This window comes from Pseudonaja textilis, chromosome 1 (genome assembly GCF_049901715.1).
Source record: "Pseudonaja textilis isolate UNSWEBS1 chromosome 1, rPseTex1.2, whole genome shotgun sequence".
In the NCBI taxonomy this organism is placed as follows: domain Eukaryota; kingdom Metazoa; phylum Chordata; class Lepidosauria; order Squamata; family Elapidae; genus Pseudonaja; species Pseudonaja textilis.
The window spans coordinates 209,384,593-209,409,342 of NC_141990.1; the positions used below are offsets into that span (position 1 = coordinate 209,384,593).

The following is a 24,750-nucleotide window of genomic DNA, read 5'->3' on the forward strand; positions in this document are numbered from 1 at the left end:
CTGAAACGCTGAATTGCCCATGAGCTTCTCGCTCCTCGTTTGCCACGCCAAAGCCAACTTAGCCAGTTTTCTTCCCCTCCCTGGGAGTGTGGGTAGGTGCGCGTGCGAGTGGCTCGTTCGTGGCTCGAACAGTTCTTCTTCCCCAAGCCAAACCTTCACCTCTCCCGGGACACGATTGCCTGCCCCTCCTTGCTGGCTCCGTCCTTCCAAATATCATAGTCTGCACCAGTCCGCTCCGAGGTGACTCCAGGTTAAATGCTTGGCAAGTCGCGAGGAGGAGGAGGAGGAGGAGGGGGGTGTTGGTGGTAGTGGCGGCGTGGCGGTTTTAAGGAAGCATTACAAGCAGCCAGGTAGGCGACGGCACCACCTCCTCCATCCACGACATCTTCTCGCCTCTCGCCCCCCGCCCCCGCCCCCCCGCCTGTGATTCTTGAATGGTCCATTCCGGCTGAGGAGGGAAAGCGAATGTGCCGTCTGAGGAGCAGCGCTGCGCTTCTCGTCCCTCAGCTCCAGCCGCGGAGCTTGCGGCGCAGGGCTGCGGGATACAGCTGCCGCGGGAGAAGAAACCGCGCGCTTGGGCTTCCCGCCTCCTTTCTTTCTTTTTTTTTTCCTTTTTTTTTTCCTCCCCGCTTCCTCCGAGGGACGCGCTTCTCACGGCATTCTGTCCCCGCAGCCGGCGCTCACCCGAGCCCGCCGCCGCTCTTGAGGGCACCCACACCTCAGTAATGCCAGAGCGTGCCAGCGCGGGGAGCCCTCCCTAAGTCCCAAGTGGCTGCCGCCGGCTCCAGGTTGCCGCGCGCTCGTTAATCGAAGCTCTCCAGCCTTTTTTGGGGCGCGCTCCTTTCTCTCTCCCCCCCTCACCCCACCCCGGTGGCTTCAGCCTGAGGAGGATTGCGGTAGCCTGGCGAGCGCGACGCAGGCTGGTCCCGTTCCCGTCTCTTGCCCGCTTTGCCTCTGAGTCGCCCGCCCCTTAAGGCTTTGCCCTTGCTGGCGAAGAAGGGGGAAGAAGGCTTGTGCTATGTAACGGCGGCCGAGGGAAGGGGCTCTCCTCCTGCAGGGCCAGCCGTCAAAGGAAGTGCCGTCGTCCGTCTCCCCCCCCCCCCTCACCGCCCAAACCTCGCCCCGGACAATGACAGCCATGAAGGAGCAGCAGCAGGCGCAGTCTAACCCAGGCAACAGGGGAGGCCAGGCTCCATCGCAAGACCAGGTAGGACTAGCTGAGCGGCCGGAGCGAAGGCATTTCAGCCGGCTTTGAGTGGCTCGAGGTGGGGGAGTGGGTAATATTCTCTCTCTCTCTCTCTCTCTCCCTCCCTCCCTCCCCTTTCCCCTCTCCCCTCTCCCTCCCTCCCTCTTGTTTCCCACTCCTCAAGGGATGGGATGGCCTCCCCCACCCCCTTTCATTTACCTTCTCCTCACACTGGTCCAAGTTGCAACTAATGGTCGCTGGAAGGTGGGGGGGGGGGAGGAGTAGGGCAAGAAGAAGGAAGAGAAACCGAAGGGGGAAAGTGCCATTTCTCCAGCCAGGCTGAAGAACGTGACCACCCAACCAATGCCAAAGAAGACTGGGGTGGTGGTGGTGGTGGTGGTGGTGTAAGAGACTTAAGTGCCGCCTCCTCCTGGAAAGAGACACTTGGAGACTTGGTCTAGAGACACTGGAAGACGCTGGGAGTGAGGGAGAATCTTCTTGTAGGGAAAGAGTCGGAGACGAAGTGGGTGGGGTGCAAGAGATGTTGGATGGAAAGAAAGAAGTGGGGCAGTGGGAGAGGAAGAGGCTCGCTTTCCTCCTCTTTTGGAATTAAAGTGTTAAGGGGAGCTTTTGGGCTAACAAACCACCCACTGGTCTACTGACCTTTCCCAGGGAGTGGAGTCAGCAGAGTGAGGAGTAAGGAGAAGCTCTTCCAAGGGAAGACCAAGGGAAGTCTGTAGTCTTGTTCATCCTTCAGGACTTTTGAATTAAGTAGTGAATATGTATACTGTTGAATAACTATTAAGAAATGTGAAGAGAATGGGGGGGCGGGGGGAGATAAAAACATTTAAAATAATAATAATAATAATAGAGAAGTATATACGCTGTATCTCTCAGAGTCCTTTGATATCATCCAGAGGGTGTTTGGTAGTGTTCTCTATCTCTGCTTTCCCATTCTGAATTGAGTTTTTCCTTTCCTTTCTTTTTCCTTTCCATCCCCTTTTTCTCTTCTTGAGAAAGTCATGCTAAACAAAATCTACTTATCCTTTCCTAAACTAATAGACCTAGAGTCAGCTAGTAGGTCACTGTGGTTTTAGTGGCTTATACAGAAAGGAAGGAGCTGGCTAGTATTACCAGAGATGGTGCTGTGTTCCCAGCAGAGATAGAAATTCTCTCACTCTCCTCCTCAATTACTCTGTCCACCAGAGCAGTGGAAGAAACTGGTGTGTGTGTAAGTGTGTACGAAGGGAAAATACCTAGCAGGTTTTGGTATTCCCAACATAACAAACAAACAAACAAAAAAGGATAATGCTATTCATGGTTGGTTTGAGGGCTTCTGTGTTGGTGCTGGCTCACTGTTCCATTTACAAAATCATTCTTTGCCTGGGACTAAAATTAATATTTTACTGAAAAAGTACATGATTTCCACCATCAAAAACTCTTATTTCATCATTTCCAGTTTTGAGATTTTATTTCTTTTTTATGTGTGTGTGATTCTGTGCATGATTAGATCAGACTAATTGAAGCATTAAAATGATTTTGGCAATTTTAATATTCAAAAGTTATCTATAATCCCTTAAATTACCCACTATGGCCAGAGAGGAATGTCTATTTTTGACAATAATCATAAACAACATCTTAGGCATTATTATAGTAACATGTCATAATAGCTCCTGAATAAGACAAAACAAACAAAACATTTGTTTAGTAATTATTACCACTTTCTGCTGGTAATATACATGTGTGTATGTGTGTGCATGCATCCCCCCCACCCACACAGAGAGAGTTTTGCATAAGGCTGAGATACTACCTGGAAAAACATTGCAGAGTTTAGAAGAAAGCACATTAGATTTTAAGTGTTCTCTATGCACGCAGTAGTATAGATTGTTTTTTTTTCCAAAGCACTGAAATTAATTAGGAAGTTTCAGCATTATTCTTCAAAGTCTACTGTTATGAATAAAATCAGTTCACCAATTAAACTTGTTGAAGAGAAAATGAGTGGATAATACTTTATTTCGGTGTACCAGAAAAATCAAGTTAATTCATTGCCTTTTTATACAGAATTATTTTCATTGTTTCTTGTACTTATTTCATTCAGATTTATAATATGTCCTATTAGTAGTTCCTTGTTTACTTATTGTTATCTGCTAGTCCATTTTATAACTACTAACTTTTGCTCAAATTAGCCAGTAAATAGACCACAGTGTGGCAGTATTTGAACCCTATCTTACTGTAATGTGCAAATCACTTTCAGTTTCTAGCAAAACCTGGTCATAGTTCATATCTTACTGTTAAAACAAAAGCAACAGATTATAACTGATTATGTGGATACTGATATTCTGCAGGTTTTTTGCATGTGGGAATGCAAAACGAAGTATAGGTTATTGGAATCTCTGTGTGACTGCTAAGGGAATAGAAACTGGAATTATGCTAGATGAATGAATGCCAATATGACAAATTTATAGCCAAACTAAATGTAGTTTAGTTCTAGAGATTCTAGATAAGAAATTTTATTTGCAAACATAGATATATTCATACAGTCAATAATTAATAGTCCTATTAGCTGGTTTAAAGATAAAAAATATCGAATTGCAGGAAGGTTAAACTTGTTGTTACATAATCACCATTAATTAAATCATGCCACTCACTTTTGTATCCTATTGAAACTATTCTGCAAAGAATCCTTTCTGTGGAATGTGTAATTGCTTTAGTGTACATGTTTATGAGTGTGTCTTTATACTTCCTGTTTTCCTTTGCCACTTCTGCATCTTCAAATATTTACAAAAGTCTGCAATTTAGTTTTTGTTGCATAGGTGGAACATGTTGGAACATATATTCTTGACTTTTGTAAGGGTTTAGTTCAGCTTTCTTCAATTTATTATTCTTGATTCTATTGGACAACAACTTTTATTTCCAGAGTCAACCACCAATTTGGTCATGTTGGCTGAAGAAGGTGGGTGTTATAGCTAAAATCATACCAAACTGGGATGGCTGGCCTAGTTTGAACTTAGAATTGGGATATATTAGGAAGTGAGGTAAACAGCTATATTACAATTAAAACGATAAGTGAAGTGAGTGAAGTATTATTACTTTCAATCAAAGAGACACATTTTTGAAATGGGTGACCATAGTAAATAAATAGATTTGAGCTTTCAGTTCAGCCAAAAAAGACAAAAAAATGTTGCTTCAATTATTGATGGTAATGAGATATTTTTTCTTTCTATTATTATATTAAAAACCTCTAGATTTAAACTATGAGCTCTAATACTGTCCCCTTGAACAGAACAACCTATTTTCATTTGCTTGCCATCCACAATAGAGATTAAAAACAAGTGCTCTCAGCTTGTTCTCACCTGCTATAATAGAGCTGATTTGATCTAGTGTAGGGTGTCTAGACTTTTGGCTTGCCTGGGTCACACTGAGTGAAGAGAAATTGTCTTGGACCACATCTAAAATATGTAATATATTAATGTGTATAAATCACATAATAAATTTAAAAGTATATGATCTGGTGGAGTTGCAGTATAGAATAGAATAGAATAATAATAGAGTTGGAAGGGGCCTTGGAGGTCTTCTAGTCCAATCCTCCTGAAGCAGGAGACCCAATACCATTTCAGACAAATGGTTGCCTAGTCTCTTTTTGAAAGCCTTCAGTCATGGAGCACCCACAACTTCTGAAGGCAAGCTGTTCCATTGGTTGCTGTCACCATTAGGAAATTTTTCCTTAATTCTAGGTTGCTTTTCTCCTTGATTAGTCTCCATCCATTGTTTTTCATCTTGTCTTTTGGTGGTTTATAGGAGCCCCTCAAATATTGGAACACTGCTAGAAATGCCCAGTTCCTATAACCATTTTAGCCGCCAGCCCCTGATCCTTCTTGTTGCTCTTCTCTGCACAATTTCCAAAGTCTTACAACTGTTTTATACTATGATGACCAGAGCTAGATGCAGTATTCCGAGTGTGGTTTTACAAAGGCTTTGCAAAGCGGTACTAGAACTTCACATGATCATTATCCTTCTATTAATGCAGCCTAGGATTGCATTGGCTTTTTTGGTTCCTGCTGCACACAATTGGCTCGTATTTAAATGAATGTTCACTAGGACACCAAGATATTGGCATTGAGGCAAGTTTCACCTAGTCTTTACCTATACAGTTGGTTTTTCTTGCTTAAGTATAAAACCTTACATTTATCTCTATTGAATTTTATTTTGTTAGATAGGGCCCAGTGTTCAAGTCTGTCAAGATCTTTTTAGATCTTGAGCTTACTATTCCTGCCAGTTTAGTGTCATCTGCAAATCTGATGAGTTCCCCTTCTATACCCTCATCTATATTTTTTTAAGATGTTGAGTATTGGATCTAAAATAGAACCTTGGAGTACCCCACTGCTTACTTCCCTCCATGTGGATATAATTCTATTAAGGGCTACACATTGAGTATGATCTGTCAGCCAGTTACAGATCTATGTGGTGTGTGTATCTATCCCACAGTTTTCCAGCTTACCAAGAAGTAGATTGTGGTCTACTTTATCAAATGCTTTACTGAAATCTAAGTATACGTCCACAACATTTAGCTGATTCATAATTTAATCACTTTGTCAAAGAATGAAATGTTTGTTTGGCATGACCTGTTTTTAATCAATCCATGTTGGCTTCTGGTTACAACAATTTTTAAGGTTTTTTTTAAGCAGATTTGTTGCTTGATTATCTTTTCCAAGATCTTCCCAGGTATTGATGTCAGGCTGATTAGGCTGTCATTTCTGGATCTGCTCCCACTTTTTTTTTCTTACTAGCTGTCCAGGGTTGCATGTGAGCCACCAGTTGGACATGCCTGATCTTTCTTAATGGTAAAGACCTGGGCTTGTTGCCTGGAAAGGCGACAGACCAGTTTGAGACCCGAGCACCATGCGATGGAGTGAGTGCTTGTTCCTCACCCCAGCTCCTCCCAAACTAGCAATTTGAAAGCATGAAAATGTGAGTAGAAAAATAGGTAAAACTTTGGTGGGATGGCCACATGACCACAGAAGCATCTTCGGATAAAGCTGGCTCCCTCAGTTAAGAAATGGAGTTGAGTATTGACTCCTAGAGTTGGACATGACTGGATAGGGGAAACATTTACCTCTATAATAGACGTTAAAAATTGGGTTAATGAAATTTAAGAATTCTCAGCCTTTAATTAGCACACCAAAAAGTAAAGGGTGGGAGACACATATGATAATGCAAGTTATTTCCAAAGCCAATTCTTCTTTTCTGAAATATCCTGAAATGATTTTTGGCCTGGATTATGTATTATGTAAGAACAATAGGGATGTCTCAAAGGAATTTGTAGGCTTTCTCTATGTGTGTTAAAACTGCTGAAATCTATTAGAAGAAGCAGCCAAGTGCCTTTTATCAGCCTGCTATTTGTTTTCATGGGATTTCAGACCATAGTTTTTAATAAATATAGAAGAAACCACAAATATTCTACAGTCAGCCAACAAAACAGATTTGGAAAAAGGGAGGAGAAAAACAAGAAATGCAATGTACTCTGGCAGCAGGCAAGTTGGGAATACTACTTCTTGACTGATGAAAATAATCAAATTAATCTTATAAATAGGAAAAATGAAAGCTATAGTTTTTTTAAAAAGTTAAACTATCCAGTCTTGTTAAATTATTTCTGTTTATGCACGTAGCTTGTGGGGGCAAGGGAGGATAAATAAGCAGCTAGTTAGATACATCTAACAATTCTCACTTGGATTCTGGCAGCAACATTAAAATATGTCTTACATACTTTAAAGTGTTTACTAACAAGAAGCAGAAATAGACAAGACCAACTGAGAACAGGGTTTATTTCAGATTTATTCTCTATAGAGCTGACAATGCTTTTTTAAAGCAACATTTTAGATTATACTTATATCTTGCCTTACTCTTTAAATTTTTCAAGTAGCAAATTGATGCATGAATGTCATGAGATGGAATTCTGCCCTTTGATCTTAATTTTGCCTCCTGTTCCTACACTGAAATAGCATCCAACTTATTCACATTTCCAAGAATTATGCATAATTAGTGAATAACCATGAGTGTTGAAAAAAGGGGGGTTCTTATATGATACTGTATACTATTAATGGTCATCTCTGTCTGCCATTTCTATGACTGCAGAAGTATGTTTTAGTTTCCAAGATTGTGGAATGTGTTTTGGACATATTAATTTTGAGATCCAAGTTCATAATTACTGATATTGTAAACAGGCTTTGGGGGAAAACAAAAAAATAACAATAATCCTTATATCTGAGGTGAAAGAAAATACATAGATAAACCAAAATCTATTTTCTTTGGATACAATTTTTGAGAGTAGTTCATTTGTTGTAGTTGTTAATGTCGACTTGATTTTTATTTACCTTGATCCTATTAACATCATTTTACCAGGATTGTCTACAAATTACTGCTTTTTGAATTCTTACAAGCACAAGTCTTCTGTTAGCCCCTTATCAATCTTGTGTTCTGTCTCTTTATATTATTAATCACTGTAATGAAAATGAATACTAAACTAAACTCAGAGAGAGAAAGAAAAGTAAAAAGTGCAAAGAAAGAAGCAAAAAAGAAAAGGAAAGAATGAAATAAAGAGAAATAAAAGAAAATATTAAAACTGACTTCCAATCTTCAACATAAATATAAAAATCTTTGGTAGCTCTTCACCCTCTATAAAGTTACAAACAGATCTCTCATCTTCCCATAACTTGTACCCTATCCATAAGGAAATCCATAAGACATCAACTTTTCAATCCTGGTACCAGAATAAAAACTATAAAGGGTTGCCAGAATTTCATAAAGACATGTCTTTTTAAACCCTGATTAAATAAGCTAACTTTATATTCCTTCCTTTTATTTCTGAAAATCTTAACCTTTAGTTCCATATTGTCATCAGATTTGATCTTTCTTTGATTCTTCTTTGTCTCTGTTAGATCTGGGAGGATGGTTCAGAAACGGAGGCAAGACTCAGATAACAACAGCTCTTTATTAGTGACTTCAGATCTGAGCGAAGAATCCCAGCCTCAGCAGCCCCTTATATAGGGCTGGCTGCGGCTAGGCAGCCAATAAAGGCGATTTGAGTTTGCCGCTCTTGGCTGGGCCAATCGCGGCAGCCCGTTTACTAACCAATCGCAACAGTCTGCGGCGACCAATCACGATCTGCTATTCACGGGCCAATCAGAGTTGCAGGCTTTCGAGCCTGCTAGTCCGGAACACCCCTCCCCTCTTGGTTCCGTTTAAGGGGTGGAGTTATATAGTCTCGCAGGTAGGCAGGTCTTCGCACCTGTCTACCCGACTTACGCAATTCCAATTGTCCATGTTCCAATTCGGGTTCAGATGGACTGTTAGCTGGATCTAGCAGGAACGGTGAACCAGTGTCATGGTTGGGGCTCTCCTCTGATGCCCCCGGGGTGATTGAGTCCTCAGCTTCGTTGCTACTGCTATGGCTCCCCAGGCTCGCTGAACCTGCTTGGCTGCTGCTTCTAGGTGAAGTGTTCGTCTGTCCAGGTTCAACTACAGCTGGTGAGTATTGCAAGTTATGGTGTGGTGATCTCGGTGTTAGTTCAGAATAAACAGGTGTTGGTTCTATTTCTGGGCTCGCGGCTTCCCCTCCCCCCCTGGTGTCAAGGCTGGGGTCAGGGATGGAAGTTGTAGTCAGTCTGGAGCGTAGCTGGTCAATATGGCGTTTCCACGCTCTGCCATCAGTTGTGAGTAGGCGGTAGGAGCGGGGACCCGTGACTTGAGTTATTTGGGCAGGAATCCAGAGGGGATCCCCAGAAATTTTTTTTGCAAATACAAGGTCTCCTACCTTAAAGGCGCGATGCTTGCTGCTGGAACCCAGGGGCTTTTCCGGGGTGTAGGCAGGGTGCAAGCGGTCTAGACGCGATCTGAGTTTCCTGGCCATCAGGAGTTCAGCTGGGCTCTTGTTAGTCGTGCTGTTAGGTGTGATGTGTTGAAGAAGCAGCATTCTAGTGACTTTATCGTGGATATTACCTTGTTCCATTTTCTGTAGGGTTTTCTTTGTGAACTGAACCATTCATTCAGCCCTACCATTTGCCGTTGGATGATCCGGCGATGTGAGTGCATGTCAGATGCCCCGTTCAGCTAGGTATTGTTCAAAGGCTAAGGCAGTAAATTGGGGCCCATTGTCAGAAACCAGGACATCAGGTAGGCCGTGTGTGGCAAAGAGTCTGTTCAATTTCTTGATGACTGCCTCTGTAGTGGTTGTTTTCATTTTATTGACCTCGAGCCAGTTAGAATACACATCTACAGTTATTAAGAAAGTGTGGCCTCTAGTAGATCCCGCAAAGTCAATATGAATGCGTGACCAAGGACCCCTGGGTGTTTCCCATTCAGCTGGTGGAGCTTTTGGTGGGGCTGAGTGGTTTTCCTGGCATCTGTTACAGGAGGCGACCCAGGATTCAATTTGTTTGTCCATACCTGGCCACCAGGCGTAACTTCTTGCCAGTGCTTTCATACGCACGATGCCCGGGTGTCCCTCGTGTAGCATTTGCAGGACTTTTTTTTTTGTAGTTTAGTTGGTATTACGACTCGGTCTCCCCATAAAACGCACCCTCTTTGTGAGAAAAGTTCTGTCTGTCTGTTTTTGAATGGCTTAAAGGTTTCCTTGGATTCGTATTCTGGCCATCCCCCACCCAGCCAAGAACTCGTGCCAAACAAGAGTCTCTTTTGGTTTCAAAGTCGATGTCCTGGGCCGTTAGTGGAGGTGAGGGGATTGTCTCGATTTGTTGTACTGGGAGCATGGGAGCTGGGTCTTCCTGTGGCTCGGGTAGTGGCGAGCGGCTCAAGGCATCAGCGTGAGGAATAGATTTCCCTGGGCGATATTTTAGTTGATAGTCATAGGCAGCTAGGAATTCCGACCATTGCATCATTCTGGGGGAGAGAATGTGTGGGGTAGGTTTGTCGCCCACCAGAATGCCAAGTAATGGCTTATGATCCGTGATAATAGAAAATGGTCTCCCATATACATATTCATGAAACCTTTTAATCGCAGAGACAATAGCAAGGGCTTCCTTATCTAAGTGGCTATAGTTTCTTTCTGTTTGTGACAGAGTTCTTGAAAAAAATGCAATTGATGCCTCTGAGCCATTTGGTAGGACATGGCTCAGGATGGCCCCCACCCCAAATGGTGAGGCATCACAAGTAACAGTCAAGGGGAGTGTCTCATTATATTGAATTAGCACTGCATCAGAGGTAAGGAGGTCTTTTACTTGCTGGAAGGCGTGTTCCTCCCGACGTCCCCAAATCCAGGAGGCCCTTTTATCGTGTAGTCTATGAAGGGGCTCTGCAACAGTCGCCTTCTGGGGTAGGAAAATCTTATAAAAGTTAATAAGTCCCAGGAAGGCTTGGAGGTCAGTTTTGTTTTTAGGTCTTGGGGCATTTTTGATAGCTGCCAATTTCTTTTCTGTAGGGTGGATTCCTTGTTTGTCAAGGAAGTAGCCAAGAAACTCCACCCTTTCTGTGCATAGCTGGCACTTTCCCTTCTTAACCTTGAGGCCAGCATCTTTGAATCTTTGTAGGACTGTTCTGAGGCGTTTCTCTAATTGACATTTTGTTGGGGCTGCTATTAATATGTCATCAAAATAGGGCACGACCCCTTTTATACCTTGTAATAGTCTCTCCATAAGGCTTTGAAAGATGCCCGGGGCTACGCTTACTCCAAACTGGAGCCTGTTGCATTTGAATGCACCATGATGTGTGACTATAGTTTGGGCTTCTGCAGTCTCGGGATCAACTGGCAGCTGTTGATACGTTTGGGCCAGATCTAATTTTGCGAATATTCTGCCACCCCCAAGTGAATGCAGGAGATGCTGAACGACTGGTACTGGATAGGCGCTCTGCTGTAGCGCGTGATTGAGGGTGGCCTTGTAGTCACCACAGATTCTCAAGGACCCGTCAGACTTTATGGGGGTGACAATTGGTGTCTCCCATCGGGCGTGGTCAATGGGCTCTAACACGCCTTGTGCAATTAATTTGTCTAGTTGCTCATCAATTTTGGGTTTGAGAGCAAAGGGAACTCGGCGTGGCTTTAGGCGAATGGGCGCTATGTCGGGGTGAAGATTAAACGAAATAGGGGACCCCTTGTACTTGCCTAAGTTTTCGCTGAACACTTCCCGGAAATCGTGGACGAGGGCTGCCTCCCAGTCATCGTCTTCAGTATGATGGATACCAGTCATTCCGATTCCTAATGGCGCGAACCACTGAAGGTCCAATAGGCTTGGCCGGTCTCAGTCTACAATGGTGAGTGGTAGAATTGCATTATGTCCGTTGAAAGAGACCTGGAAATGGTGGGTACCTGCGACTGGAATCCGGTTGCCTTGATAATCTTTCAGTATGAGTCTCTGGCTGCTGAGGTCTTGGCGTTGGATGTTGGGAAACAGTTGCTTCAGCATTTTCCAGGATACCATGGATAGTGATGACCCAGAGTCGACTTCCATGATGCAAGGTTTATTTTCGATGGTGACCTTTACATGGATTTTTTTAGCATCTAGCGATGAAGCGTGGCTGATGGTAATGGTTTGATGAGCCTCTTCCCGTCGGGGTGTGCCATTAAACCTGCTGTACTGGTTCCACTGGTTGTTAGGGCGGTCCCTCTGTGTGGTGGGGTTGCCATCATTCCTTCTCAGGCTGCTTCCTCTCTGTCTGGGGCTGGAATTTCTTTTGTTTCTGCAAACTTTCGCAATATGCCCTCGTTTATTGCAAAAACGACATATGGCATCTAAGAATCTGCATTCGGATCGAGGATGGTTTCCCCCGCATCCGGCGCATTGGTAGTTGGGTTTACGATCCCGCTGGTCCCGTTGCTCACGTTCTGTTTGGAGTCTGTGGACTTCTTCCTCCTCACTGTCTGAGGATGACTCGGCATCTTCATGATGGGTGGTCGATGTGTACTTGTCTGAAGGTTTCCCAGCATCATTGGCGGGTTGGCGGTTGGTTCCGCTGGTTTGGCGCATTCGTGCTGCTGATTTACGAGTGGCTTCTGCTGTGGTGGCGTCTGCTATGAAATCTGCAAGCGAGATGTCTCCCTTGGCCATGATCTTGCTCTGGACAGTTGGATCTCTAAGGCCAAGGACGATTCGGTCTCTCATGGCTTCTTTGAGATTGGCGAAGCCACATAAACCGCCCAGGTTCCTCAGGTCTGCCACGAAATCCCCAACGCTCTCACCTTCATGCTGGTCCCTCTGATAGAACTCATGTCTGCGAATGAGAGTTGGTACTGCTGGGGCGTAATGGTTGCGCAGGATGGGAGCAAGGGTGTCCCAATCCATCGTTTTAACTTCAGCTGGCTTCGCTAAGTCTTTAGCCATCTTAAAAACGGCTGGTCCACAATGGGTTAGAAAAACGGCTCGTTTCTTGCTGGGCATGGCATCTTTTAGGTTGTTGGACTCTAGGAACATTTGAAATCTGTCCATATATGAGTCCCAGTCCTCGCTAGCTGGATCTAATGGGGCGGGTGGTATAGCGCTGCTGGCCATGTTGCCGTCGTTGCTCTCTGTCAGCCACATGCTCCTTCAGCTAGCTCAGTTCTAGTAGACTGCATTGCCTCCGCATCCCATCCTCGTCACCAGTGTTAGATCTGGGAGGATGGTTCAGAAACGGAGGCAAGACTCAGATAACAACAACAGCTCTTTATTAGTGACTTCAGATCTGAGCGAAGAATCCCAGCTGCAGCATCCCCTTATATCGGGCTGGCTGCGGCTAGGCAGCCAATAAAGGTGATTTGAGTTTGCCGCTCTTGGCTGGGCCAATCGCGGCAGCCCGTTTACTAACCAATCGCAACTGTCTGCGGCGACCAATCACGCTCTGCTATTCGTGGGCCAATCAGAGTTGCAGGCTTTTGAACCTGCTAGTCCGGAACAGTCTCAACACATACATGTCTTTGAGGTTTAACAAGCCTCTTTTGTAAAATCAATAAAAAGACATTATGCAGCTCATTAACTTGATCACAATTTGTATTTCCTTTTTCCTTTTTAAATCTTTAGCCATTTTCTTTTCTATATCCAGTAAAGAGTCCTTCTCAAGATCATGACCTTGATACTTGTATTTCCACTTTAAATACCTTCTTAGTCAGGGGTGGGATTCAAATTTCTTAACAACCGGTTCTGTGGGCATGGTCTAATTTGTGGGTGTGGCTTGGTGGTCATGTGACTGGTTGGGTATGGCTTGTATGTAAATATTGTAAATATATATGTAAAGATTGAATTTTTTACTTTTAAAAAAGAGCAACTTTTACCCCAAATCAGGCAAAGCAGGTAGGCAGATTGAGCTGCTTGCAGAATCACAGCTTCACTCCCAGATTTACCTTTCTGCAATCTGCTGCCTGAGTCTGCACTGAAAAATAGAAGCTTCAACCCTAAGGAAGGTTCAGCTCTGCTCTGAGGCCACTTCTCTCTCCCCCAACCCCCTGAATACCACCCCTGACTGGGCCTCAGGGAAGCCTCCTGGGCGGGGTGGGTGGGGAGGGGCCAGCCAGAGGTGTGATTTGCCGATTCTCTGAACTGTGCAGAATTGTAACAACAAGTTCTGTAGAGCTGGTCCGAACTGGTAGAATCCCACCCCTGTTCTTAGTGTTACTATACTTTTTTTGTACCCAATATTTCTGACTCTACTATTTCTTCATCTAACACAATTTGTTTCACTTCTGAAATTCCTTCATTAACATCCTTTAAACATACTCTATCCATAGAAACAGACATCATTATTGACACTGCTAATATTGTGGCTATGCATTTTTAGGTTCAAGGTCTCTTTTAATATTTCAAATATTACAGTATTTTGTGTCTTTTTAAAAATCAAAGACATGTTTTGTTTTTTCTTTTCGCCTGGAATCTTTCCTTCCAGTGTCCAATTAAAAATATAAAGTATCTAATCTTCATTGTCACCTACAGTTCACAAAATAACTCTGGTTCCTATAGAAAACTACTTATTTTATGTAATTATTTCCAAAATTTTACAATAAAAGTTTCAATAATCCAAATATGCCCCAATCTTTAATTCATTTATAACTTTTTTGGTCCAAAATTTTATTTAGCTTTTTGCCTTTTATTTCAAATTCTTTAAGTTCTTAACATAAAAAGTTAATTTTTCTTATGTTTAGAAATGAAAATCTTTGCTAAAATATTTAAGTTCCACTGTGGCATTATTACTGCTTGCAAAGAACAGACTAATTTTATGTACTTAGGAATTATATGTTCTTTTTGCAATCCAATATATTCTCAATGATTTTCTCTGCCTCCAAAATTTAAAAACATCCATTTTATTTCTTCAGCCTTTTTGATAATTCAATCTTCACAGCCATCCACTCTTTACATTAGAACTTAGAAAACTAAATTGATAATATAAATCTTTGTTGTCAGAGTGAGGTCTCTGCATTTTTTATATTTTTTCGTACTGTAATGCAATTTGAGTATAAATTATTTCTGTAGTAATAGCCCTACTGCCAACAAGAACTATACAGAACAAAATAATTTCTAGTGTAGTGTGCTCTCTAATTATTTTGAGTATGTATTTCTTCGTAATAAATATATTTTGTATTAGAATATCTTTGCAACTTGTAGTGCAATGTTACATTAAGAAACTATCATTTTTAAATTAATATAGCCAACTCAGTATTTGCTTTTTGTCACTAACTAGACAACCCATGCCTCACTGGGTTAATATTTCAGAGGCATATTTTTTTAAATGAGAGGAACAGAATGATCATGGGTGAAAGCAGTTCCAACTTCCTATCTGCTTTCACATTGAGTTTCCTTGTGGGAAGCTAGCAGGGAGCATTGGAAAATATGGAAGTTCTTGTCCCAATTGCCATTGCAACCTGTATACAATTCGATTATGGTAACTCATAGTAAACCAGGAATCCTGGTTCCATTTGGCTAGTGTGCTAAGTTTGTCTGCTTCTTACTGCTTCTCAGTAAATCTGCATGACTGAATATATACTGCATATATCTCTTTATCTGATTTGGTACTATGCATAATCTTCAGCTTGAAAAACAAATGCCTTAGGGATGTGTTATATCCTCTGCTTGCTTCTATTTTATATTTGAAAGTATTTGAAATAAGAGGCAATATGTAGAACATAAGCAAAATGGTCTTTGCATTTTTCTGTAAATTTTGTTTCACCAATAATATAGTTTTTTTTTTCAAAAGGTCTTACACTGAATTGTAGATACATGTTTTACAAATAAAACACCCAATATTTCTGCAACAAAAATGCAATATTTTTATTATTTATTATTTATTATCTTATGTATCTGTCTGTCTGTCTGTTATCTATCAACATTTCTTTCTAGATGAGATTTATACTATTCCCATTTTTCATACACACGTTCTATTTTATGTTTGAAATTTATGAATGATATCCAAAGGTAGAACAAGGAGAGAAGAAAACCTAGCCAAGGAATAAAATATTAAAGTATTCATAAATCAAAGGAATTTTAATAACTTCTGTTATGAATAATCTCTTTCTTAATGAATGACTGTATATTTTCAGGCATATTTCAGAGCTATAAAAATTGAATGCTTGATGGATAATAATAGGAAAAGTATAGTTTCTCATAGAATAATCAGATCACAAAGGGTCTGAAATTAATGAAGTCCTTAACTTTCACTTTGTTGAAAAAAATCCCAAGGTTATCCTGATGAAAACATACTTTTAAATTATGAGTTATTATATGACTAAATGGATACCCTTTAAGAATAATAGATTGATAAACATCAATTTCTACTGTATATTTATTACATTAATTAAACACATGAGATAAATAATCTGAAATTATCTGATATAAGTTTATGTAACCTTATAAGTAATTATCAGTTCTGATAATTCAGTGCATTTAGTCTGCATAAATCTAATGCCTTTTTCTTTTTGAAACAAAGTAGTATGTAGAGTGTTTTTAAACAATTTTTTTTACTTTTTAACTTCTTAAAAACTTTTCTCCTATTATGAATTACTTAATGGCTACCCCATCTCACTGTAGTTTCAGCACAACAGAGATGACCAGAGATGCTTATCTGCTATCAGATATATGAACTATGTACTTATTCACTGCACCTCAGAGACTAACATACAGTTTCATTTGAAAAGATCCTGAATAGAATACAGTGTTATCCAACTGGATATTTCCAGGTACAATGTAATTTTTCTTTTTTATGTAGCTGCCATTCATATGACCTCAAAATTTGCACTAGAAGGATAAAATATTATTGGCTTTCATAATTAAGGATTATGTATTATAGTTTCAGCCTAAGTCATTGGACTTCCCTTATAAATGATACCAAAATATAAAATATCAAGAAAGCAATGAAAAACTATCCCATGACAAACACAAAATAATACTGTATTGTATTGTTTAGCTATTGACCATTATACAAGGTTTAAGAAATGAAAGGGATAACCTATGAAAGATAATCTCAAAAACACAGTTACATTATCTATATAAAAGTGGCAAAAATCTTAGAGAATGCTATCAAAAAGTAACATTTATATCATCTCTTTTAACATAACTAGCAACTGAGAAATAAAATGAATGATAGATATTGTATGCAATAATTTGAAGTTTCAGTTGATTTGAAGTTAGGGAGTGTTTAAATGGAGTGAAAGTAAAAAGCAGTAAATAAATGTTTCTTCTTTTAAAATATATCCAGTTCCTTTAATTCAGAAATTTAATTCAGAAATTATATTCACCATTCTATATTGGGTCCTCTGAATGAAATTTTCTTCTGGAGTTTCTTAAAATGTATTGCCCCAACATTGTAGAATGGATCAGTTGCTTCTTATGATCTGGTCATGGTGCTTCTATTCTTGGATCCTAATATTTCATTCACTTTTTGTTTATTAATTCACATTTCTTTTATTTTTATATAAACTTCCATTAGTTAAAAATTAATTATTTTTTAAACAAGTAACCAAGTTTGTGATATGAACTAAAATATTTCTAAGCTATAAATAGTCGTCTAATAGCATCTAGTTTATTTGCCTTAGATAAGTGCATATCTAAGATCCTTTCCTCAGAGCCAGTTGATATGTATGTTGGTTAAGGCACTAGGCACAAAACTAGGAGACTTTGAGCTCTAGTCCCACCTTAGGAACAAAGCCAGTTGGTTGCCTCATGAAGTAGGCAAGGACAAAACCACTTCTAAAATCTTACCAATAAAACTGCAGGGACTTGTCTAGGGAGTTGCAAGGAATAAAACAAACGAGAGAGAGAGAGAGAGAGAGAGAGAGAGAGAGAGAGAGAACACCTGATTCAAAGATACTTTAAAAAAATCTATAGTCATACATTTATGATTTGGAATATTTGAAGAGGTATTTAAAAAAGTGAATACTTAAAAAAAACATTTTCTTTAAAAAAAACTTTGCAATCGGTATGGTTCCTGCTTCTGTACAATAGATTGGTGCTTTACTTGAGAAAATTGAGGTGATGTGAAGCACTTTACTTCACATCTCATTTAATCCCCAGACATTGCTTCCATCACATAGAGTCCTTGCTGAGGGAAATCCCATCTGACTATTATGTATATAGAACCTATTATTAATATTTCATATACATGTTATATTTAAATTTCACTCATCTAAATAGTGGTCATTAACCACAAGCATTGGCAGGGATGTTTAATTTTATTTCAGCTTCCATAAAATATGTCAAGTACTGTATCTTATTTAGGAAAATGAAAATGGAATCACTATTAAAGGGGCAATTTACTGTAGCAGTTCAGCACTGCTGAATTGTGTGACCCAACTATGGCACATTTTTTTCATTTTATTTATACTTAAATTTTATAAAAGAGTATACTTGCCATGGTAACCTATTGTCTTAACAACAAATATGCCAAGATAATGAATATCTTAAGAGGGGAAAACGCATGGAAATAAATATATCATAACAAGACAAAAAAGGCTTCAGTATTATGCATACTTGACAGAAACATCCAGTTAACTGTCCCTGAATTTTAACAAGGCATTTATTGCACCTTATAAGGCACCTTATTTGATTATTAATTCTCATAAAATGTTGTTGAATTTCTAGTTATTTTAGGTATTTTAGTATATTGTGGCATACAAAAGACAGACCAGTAAGATGTCTTATAAACATAGTTCAGGCTAAGTACCATATGCTCAGTAATTTTAAATCAGAATTAGCAAATAATTTGTCACATAGTACAGGTTTTTTTTTGTTATTGTTATACCATTTTGCTGACATCTTTGTTTTCAAGGATGTTTCTAAATTTCTTCTGGAGAGATATGGCAAATTGAAAATGTTTCTATGAGAACAGAGCCAATAAGTGTCGCAAAGACTAACTGCTAAGGAGACTTGTTATCCAACCTCTGTGGATAAGTAGAGAATTAGAGATCACACACATGTGCCCCAGATAGCTGCTCCTCATGAGGAGAACAGGACAGCAATATTTTATTTATTTATATTTTATTCATCTTGCTAATCTCTTCATGTCCTGGCACTCAAAACAATAAAAAAATTCAGAAATTATTATCTATCACAAATCTCTTGGAGTCCTTCAGAATGACAAGTTTTAAAAGTCACATGGTGAATTTAGTTTCAACTCTGAAGAAAATAAATTTAATTACAAGCTTAAAGAATTAGAAATAAATAGTCAAAAGCTAAATACCAGTTTGATCTAAGAATGTTACAAATGTTACATAGAGGGTAGAGTTACTACATTTGTCTTTACTTCTTGTAATGAAGATTTGAAATAACCTTTCTTTCTTTCTTTCTTTCTTTCTTTCTTTCTTTCTTTCTTTCTTTCTTTCTTTCTTTCTTTCTTTCTTTCTTTCTTTTCCTTCCTTCCTTCTTCCCTTCCTTCCCTTCCTTCCTTTCTCTCTCTCCCCCCACTCTCTCATTGTTAATTTTAGTTTTAATTAGTTTTTACTGTTGCACTCAAAATGTTCAATAAAATTATGTATAAAAACACTTCATGAAGTCATTTCAGAAAAATAAATATGATAGGTGGCTACAATCTAGTGTTTTGGTGAACAATTAAACTTGTCCCCGCAAAAGGGAGAAAAAAGATCTGCGGTCCTGGCCTCATGAGAATGCCCACAACATGCCCTCAGCATTTTGTATGTGCTTAATCTTGGTTTATAGCCATTAAAGGGAAAGTTGGAAGAAAATCAACCCTGCTATTTTGTCTTTCATTGTATTCAACCAGAGCAGAAGCATCACACATTTTGTTCTTTGATATCACATACAAATAATGACTGCACTTAAGATAATGCAAGACATTCCAGAGAACTTCATAATATCCCATTCCTTCATTGATTTCTTCTTCCAGAAGGTGGTTAATAATTCTTTTCAAACCAGATGAAATACTTTCAAAAAGATGGAGCGAGGTTTTACCAATTATCTGTAACTAATTTTTCTATCTTTTAATAGTTATCTCTGGAATATTAGAGACATGGAGTACTTGCTTTCTTCCATTGTTGACACCTATATGACTACTTTTTAGATAGATTATTCTATTATGGCAAATTAAGATCTTTGGTCTCATTATTGTATTTCTGAGTATAAAAATATATGTAATAATTCTGAGATGAATATTGGAGAAGTTCCTTTTCTCCTTTTTCTGTTCCTCAATTGCATAAAATCTGGTTGATTTCTAATGATGCATATATTCAAAACTCTAATTCTTATCCTATTTTTTCTGTTTTCCCCTTTCTGTGAGCTGCAGTTAAACTAGAGAATTTCAAATTAACAATCTAGAATCTAATTTCATTTGGGGGAACTATGTTTAATGTAGAGCCTATTCCAAAATGTTCCTCTAGGGAAAAAGATTTCCTAATAGAACTTCTTGAAAAAGAATAATAGAAGCAACAAATCTAATTAAACCCTGAGGTGAGCAATAGGTCTTATAGTTCCTCTCTTGGTTGTATTCTTATTTCTGTTTATAATCACAAGCTGAATCCTGTATAGTGGAAGGTAATTTAGATGATACAGGGGAAAAGTTCAATTGATGATCAGATGAAGGAGTGAAAATGAAAAACTGAAAACTGTGCAGTAATAAGAACAATTCAAGAATGATATTGTCTTCATATGAAGGAATACTACAATGCAATTCTAGCTGGCAGTTGAGTCTTGGGCAAAATTCTGAAGCTTAAAAGACTTCAATTCCAAACTCTTGAATGATGGAACATAATCTGCCAATGTGATTGAATGTGCACTTGGAACAGAAAGAGCAACTTTTGACAATACAGAATTTTCCCAGAGAAACACCCAAATTAAGAGACTATGCATTCCCAAACTGGATGACTGGGGGGGTGTGGGGATTTCAGGTTAGCCACACCCTACATTATCTTAGGATATATCTAATAGGTTAGAACGTTATCGCTTTAGCTGGGCAAGATTCTGTCTATTGGGTGTTAGCCAATAAAGGATTAGACTCATTGGATTTCATTATGATTTCTCTGGCCTTGGTCCTGACAGCCAACCTTCATTTTGTTGGTGTTTTCTGTTATACTTCTGGATTACATTTCATCTGACATATTACTTGGATTTCGTTTATCCCGAGCCAGTAATTTAGAATGAGACATGATCAAAGGGATTAAAATTAACTTTACAGTGCAATGCCATAGTTTTCAGACTAAAATACAATAGCAAACTTTGGGTTATATTCAGCTGGTTATTTTTGTACTATTTCCTGTAGTCAAGGCTTCTATAAAATATAGATTAATTTACTTGTTTAATTATTTCATCCTCCTGATTTAGTTCCATTATGCTCTCTCTAAATTTCTCTAAATTTGTTGAAGGCACAAGGAAGATGGGCATTAGTAAAAATGGTTGCCATCCTGTTCTGCTGTTATGGGGTTATTTACCAATTTGATTCAAATTTAATTTTTACAGTTGGGTAAAACATTCAAGGGGCACTTCAGAATGTATGCTGATCTGGAAAGAGATGAGGTGGCATCAAGAAAGTTACTTCAAAAGCTTTCCTGTCCACATGTACAGGTAGTCTTCAATTTACAGCAGTTCATTTAATGACCGTTTAAACTTACAACATGGAAAAAAGCAACTTATGACCTTTTTCATACTTACAATCTTCGCAGCATCCCTATGTTCACTTGATCAAAATTTAGACACTTGGCAACCAACTCTTATTTATGACGGTTGTAGTATCCTAGGATCATGTGAGTCCTCCTTTGTGACCTTCTGACCAGCAAAATCAATTGGGGATCCAGGTTCACTTAACAGCCACATTACTAGTTTAACAACTGCAGTGATTCGCTTAACTACTGGGGCAAGAATAGTCATAAAATGGAGCAACACTCATTTAATTAATGTCTCAGTTAGCAACTGAAATTTTGGGTTCAGTTATGGTCAAAAATCAAAGACTACCTGTACAAGTATGTATGGACCTGTTTTGGGGTGCCAATAACGCAAATTATTGTGTATTGTACCCCTTGTAGAATCCACTTAAGAAAACTTTAAAACAGTCCTCAAAGGCTTCCAAAGGATGCAGCTGGCTCGGTACTTTGAGAAAGGGCCGTGTATTTTAAAAGGCACCCAACTGGTTGCTTTGCATATTTTTATTAATTAGGAATCAACTTTCTTTAAATTATAACTTTTATGAAGAGAATAGGAGGCAGTTATACAAGGAAGAAATGCATGGTTTAGGGAATTTAATACCATTGTCCATCAATGCAGTACAATCAGCTACACAGTTTCCTTCTTTTTAGCTCCTGGTGATGAGAAAAGTAGCAGGCAAATTAATCATGATGGACTTTAAAAATGGAACAAGAAATCATGGCGTTTTTATGGAGGTTTTTTTAAAAAAATGGTTGTCAGTGATTGGGAATGCAATACATTGAGATTAACATATGATATTTTAATTAAATTTTTAAAGAAAACATATTACTTCAATCATGAAGTTCTAAGTGATGTGATTTTTAGTGTGATCTCAGGGAATACTGTCAGATAAAATGACATTTACTGAAGCATCTGTTGAATAAAACATTTATGACTAAAACTACATTAAAACAATATTTCTTACAAAAGAATTTGGATTTTGCTTGTTTAAGCATTGCTAAACTTTTTGGATTATCCAAAAATATACAATGAAAATGAATTATTCAGTTTTTTTAAAAAGAAAGTAATTATAACTCTGCATATAATGTCTTTTATAACTGCCTTTAGAATGGAATTTAATTAAACTATGACAAAGGGAAATTCCTTGTGAAATAGCTGACAGTAATATATTTTCCATGATTGATGGAGCATAATTGAGTTCTGTTTATTGTACATTAATAGCGGATATTTATAGTTTTGAATGCTTATCCCTAGTTGCTATACCTGGGTACAAAGAAAAGAGAAACATCCTATTAGAATAAAAAGTTTCTGATGTACTTATCTACTGCTGAACAGTTCTCCTGTCACATAAATGATAAGAAGTGCATGTTAAGATATTTAGCTTTGTAATTGATCAATGTACGTATGAATCAACTCATAATATTACATATGTTAATGCGGCAGTTCTTTCTATCTATCTATCTATCTATCTATCTATCTATCTATCTATCTATCTATCTATCTATCATCTCATGGCAGTATTGGTAAGAAATTCTTGGTGAATTTGCCTAATTACCACACAGGCTTTCAAATTAAATGTCATATTGGGGAGCACTAGACATTAAAAATCAAGAGTAATGTCCATGGAGGCATAAATTTAATTTTTTGACAATGTACAATACAAGGAACTTAGGAAGACATATTGGTCAGTGTAAGTAGGTAAAGAAATGATGTTGGGAGAAGAGGGTTTGATGATTCTGCAAGAACTAGTTTCTTGAGGTTAAGTGCTGTTTGTCATGAAAAGAAAAGCACTGGCAGAAAGGAGGGGAAAGGAAAGAAGGAGGAATAATTGAAAGGAGAATCTAGTATAAAGCTCCATTTGACAGACCCTTGAAAACGCTTTAGAAAGATTGTGGTTCAGTCTGGAGAGGAAATCATTTGAGTAGGTTTATTAATGGAACACAAAACAGAGACAACTGGCACAATGATGGAACCCAAAAATACTAAGAAAAGTTGGGCTGGGACTGTTGCCATGGATTAATTCCAAGAAAAAGATCGAAGAGAAAAATATTATTTCAATACATCTGAAAAATGAGATTGGAGTTTAAAGTAGGGATTGGGCTTGACATGTTGAAACAAACAAACAAATAAACAAAAAAGGAATGAGTAGCAGCTACCAACAGTATTCATTAAAAAAACAGATTATTCCTTATGGGAATACAAACTCCTTGTTCTTGCCAGAACAAAAAGGCTTTCATGCAGCAGAGCTCTGCATTCTCTCTTGGCAACTTCTGGTCTCTATCCAGCTGCTCCATCCAGAGTCAGAATAGAGAGAAAAGGAGAGAAAAAATCTGCATCTCACACTTCAATACAATCCAAGGCCAGTGCATGTACACAGTGCAACATTAAGAAAGGGAATATTTTCAACAGTCAGATTCTCATATTTAAATCTAAACAAGCACATATTTATTTGCAAATAACCTTGGTTTGTCTGTCTGTCTTTCTATCTGTTACTGAAAAGCATGTAATGATTTTACCTGAGTGAAATAGTGCATCTTAGAACAATACTTTTTGAACCAAGGTACCTCAAATGGACTAACTTACAGAATGTGTACAAAATCCGGTCCCCATGACTTCAAGGTAATGTAATTTGGGAGAGTGGCTGCTTCAGTGCTACTAGCTCTGCTTTTGGGTGGCGGCTGCAGTCATATGACCTTCATTTCAAACGTTTTGGAACATTTTAATTAAAATGATGTTTTCTTTTTTAATTTTAAAACCTGCCTGTGGTCATTCTGGTTCTCTGTTTTGGTAAGAAAATATCTCTGAAAAGGATGACCCAACAGGTCATGGGTTGTCTAGCCTGATTTAAAACTTAAATTAGACATGTCCAAAGTTGACAAGTGAATCAAAGGATTATAGAAAACTGTGGAATAATCTAACAGATGCTATATCAAGAATTTGGTTTCCAGGTCATTATGGTTGCTAATTTGCTATCATAGCCAAAACTACTTTGTGATTTGGCTGAAAAGTCAGCTGCTCTTTTCTCTGACCAATGTCTTGTCACAGTCATTCATACTTTGGCAAGTCTCCAAATCAGATTACAGCATTTTGCTTCGTGAAATCTAAAGTATATGAATAGTTTCCAGGATGTGAGCCATTAACTTTAATTGTAATTAATGTTCTACATAAATGTGCTTAAAATAATGTTGTTGAGTCCATCATCAACATAACTATGTCTCTCAAATCTGGAAGAGAGCCAAACCTGAAGCCAACCAAAGAGGAGAATGAAGTGAGGGAATTGAGGAAAATACAACAATGTAATGACTTTGATGATTAAGGTATGATATATAAGGCAATGTCCTTATACTTTGTAGGTCATAAGACTTAGTTCAACAGCAAGTAAGGTAATTTTATATATAGTTTCAGCAATTATATATGTTAAATGAAAATAGATGATCACAGAGAGAAATCACATATTAGCATCAAATATACATTAAGACGTTCACATATACATATAACCCATACATA

General features: G+C 38.7%; 1 protein-coding gene across 1 annotated transcript in view; it reads left to right on the forward strand.

Annotated features, from left to right (window-relative positions):
• Positions 1-980: 980 nt before the first annotated feature.
• Positions 981-24,750, forward strand: part of DPP10 (dipeptidyl peptidase like 10) — a 232,463-nt gene continuing 208,693 nt past the window's right edge. The window contains exon 1 of the mRNA XM_087920347.1: positions 981-1,207. Coding sequence (XP_087776473.1) covers positions 1,130-1,207 — 78 coding nt within the window. The 5' untranslated portion in view covers positions 981-1,129. The remainder of the gene's footprint in view (positions 1,208-24,750) is intronic.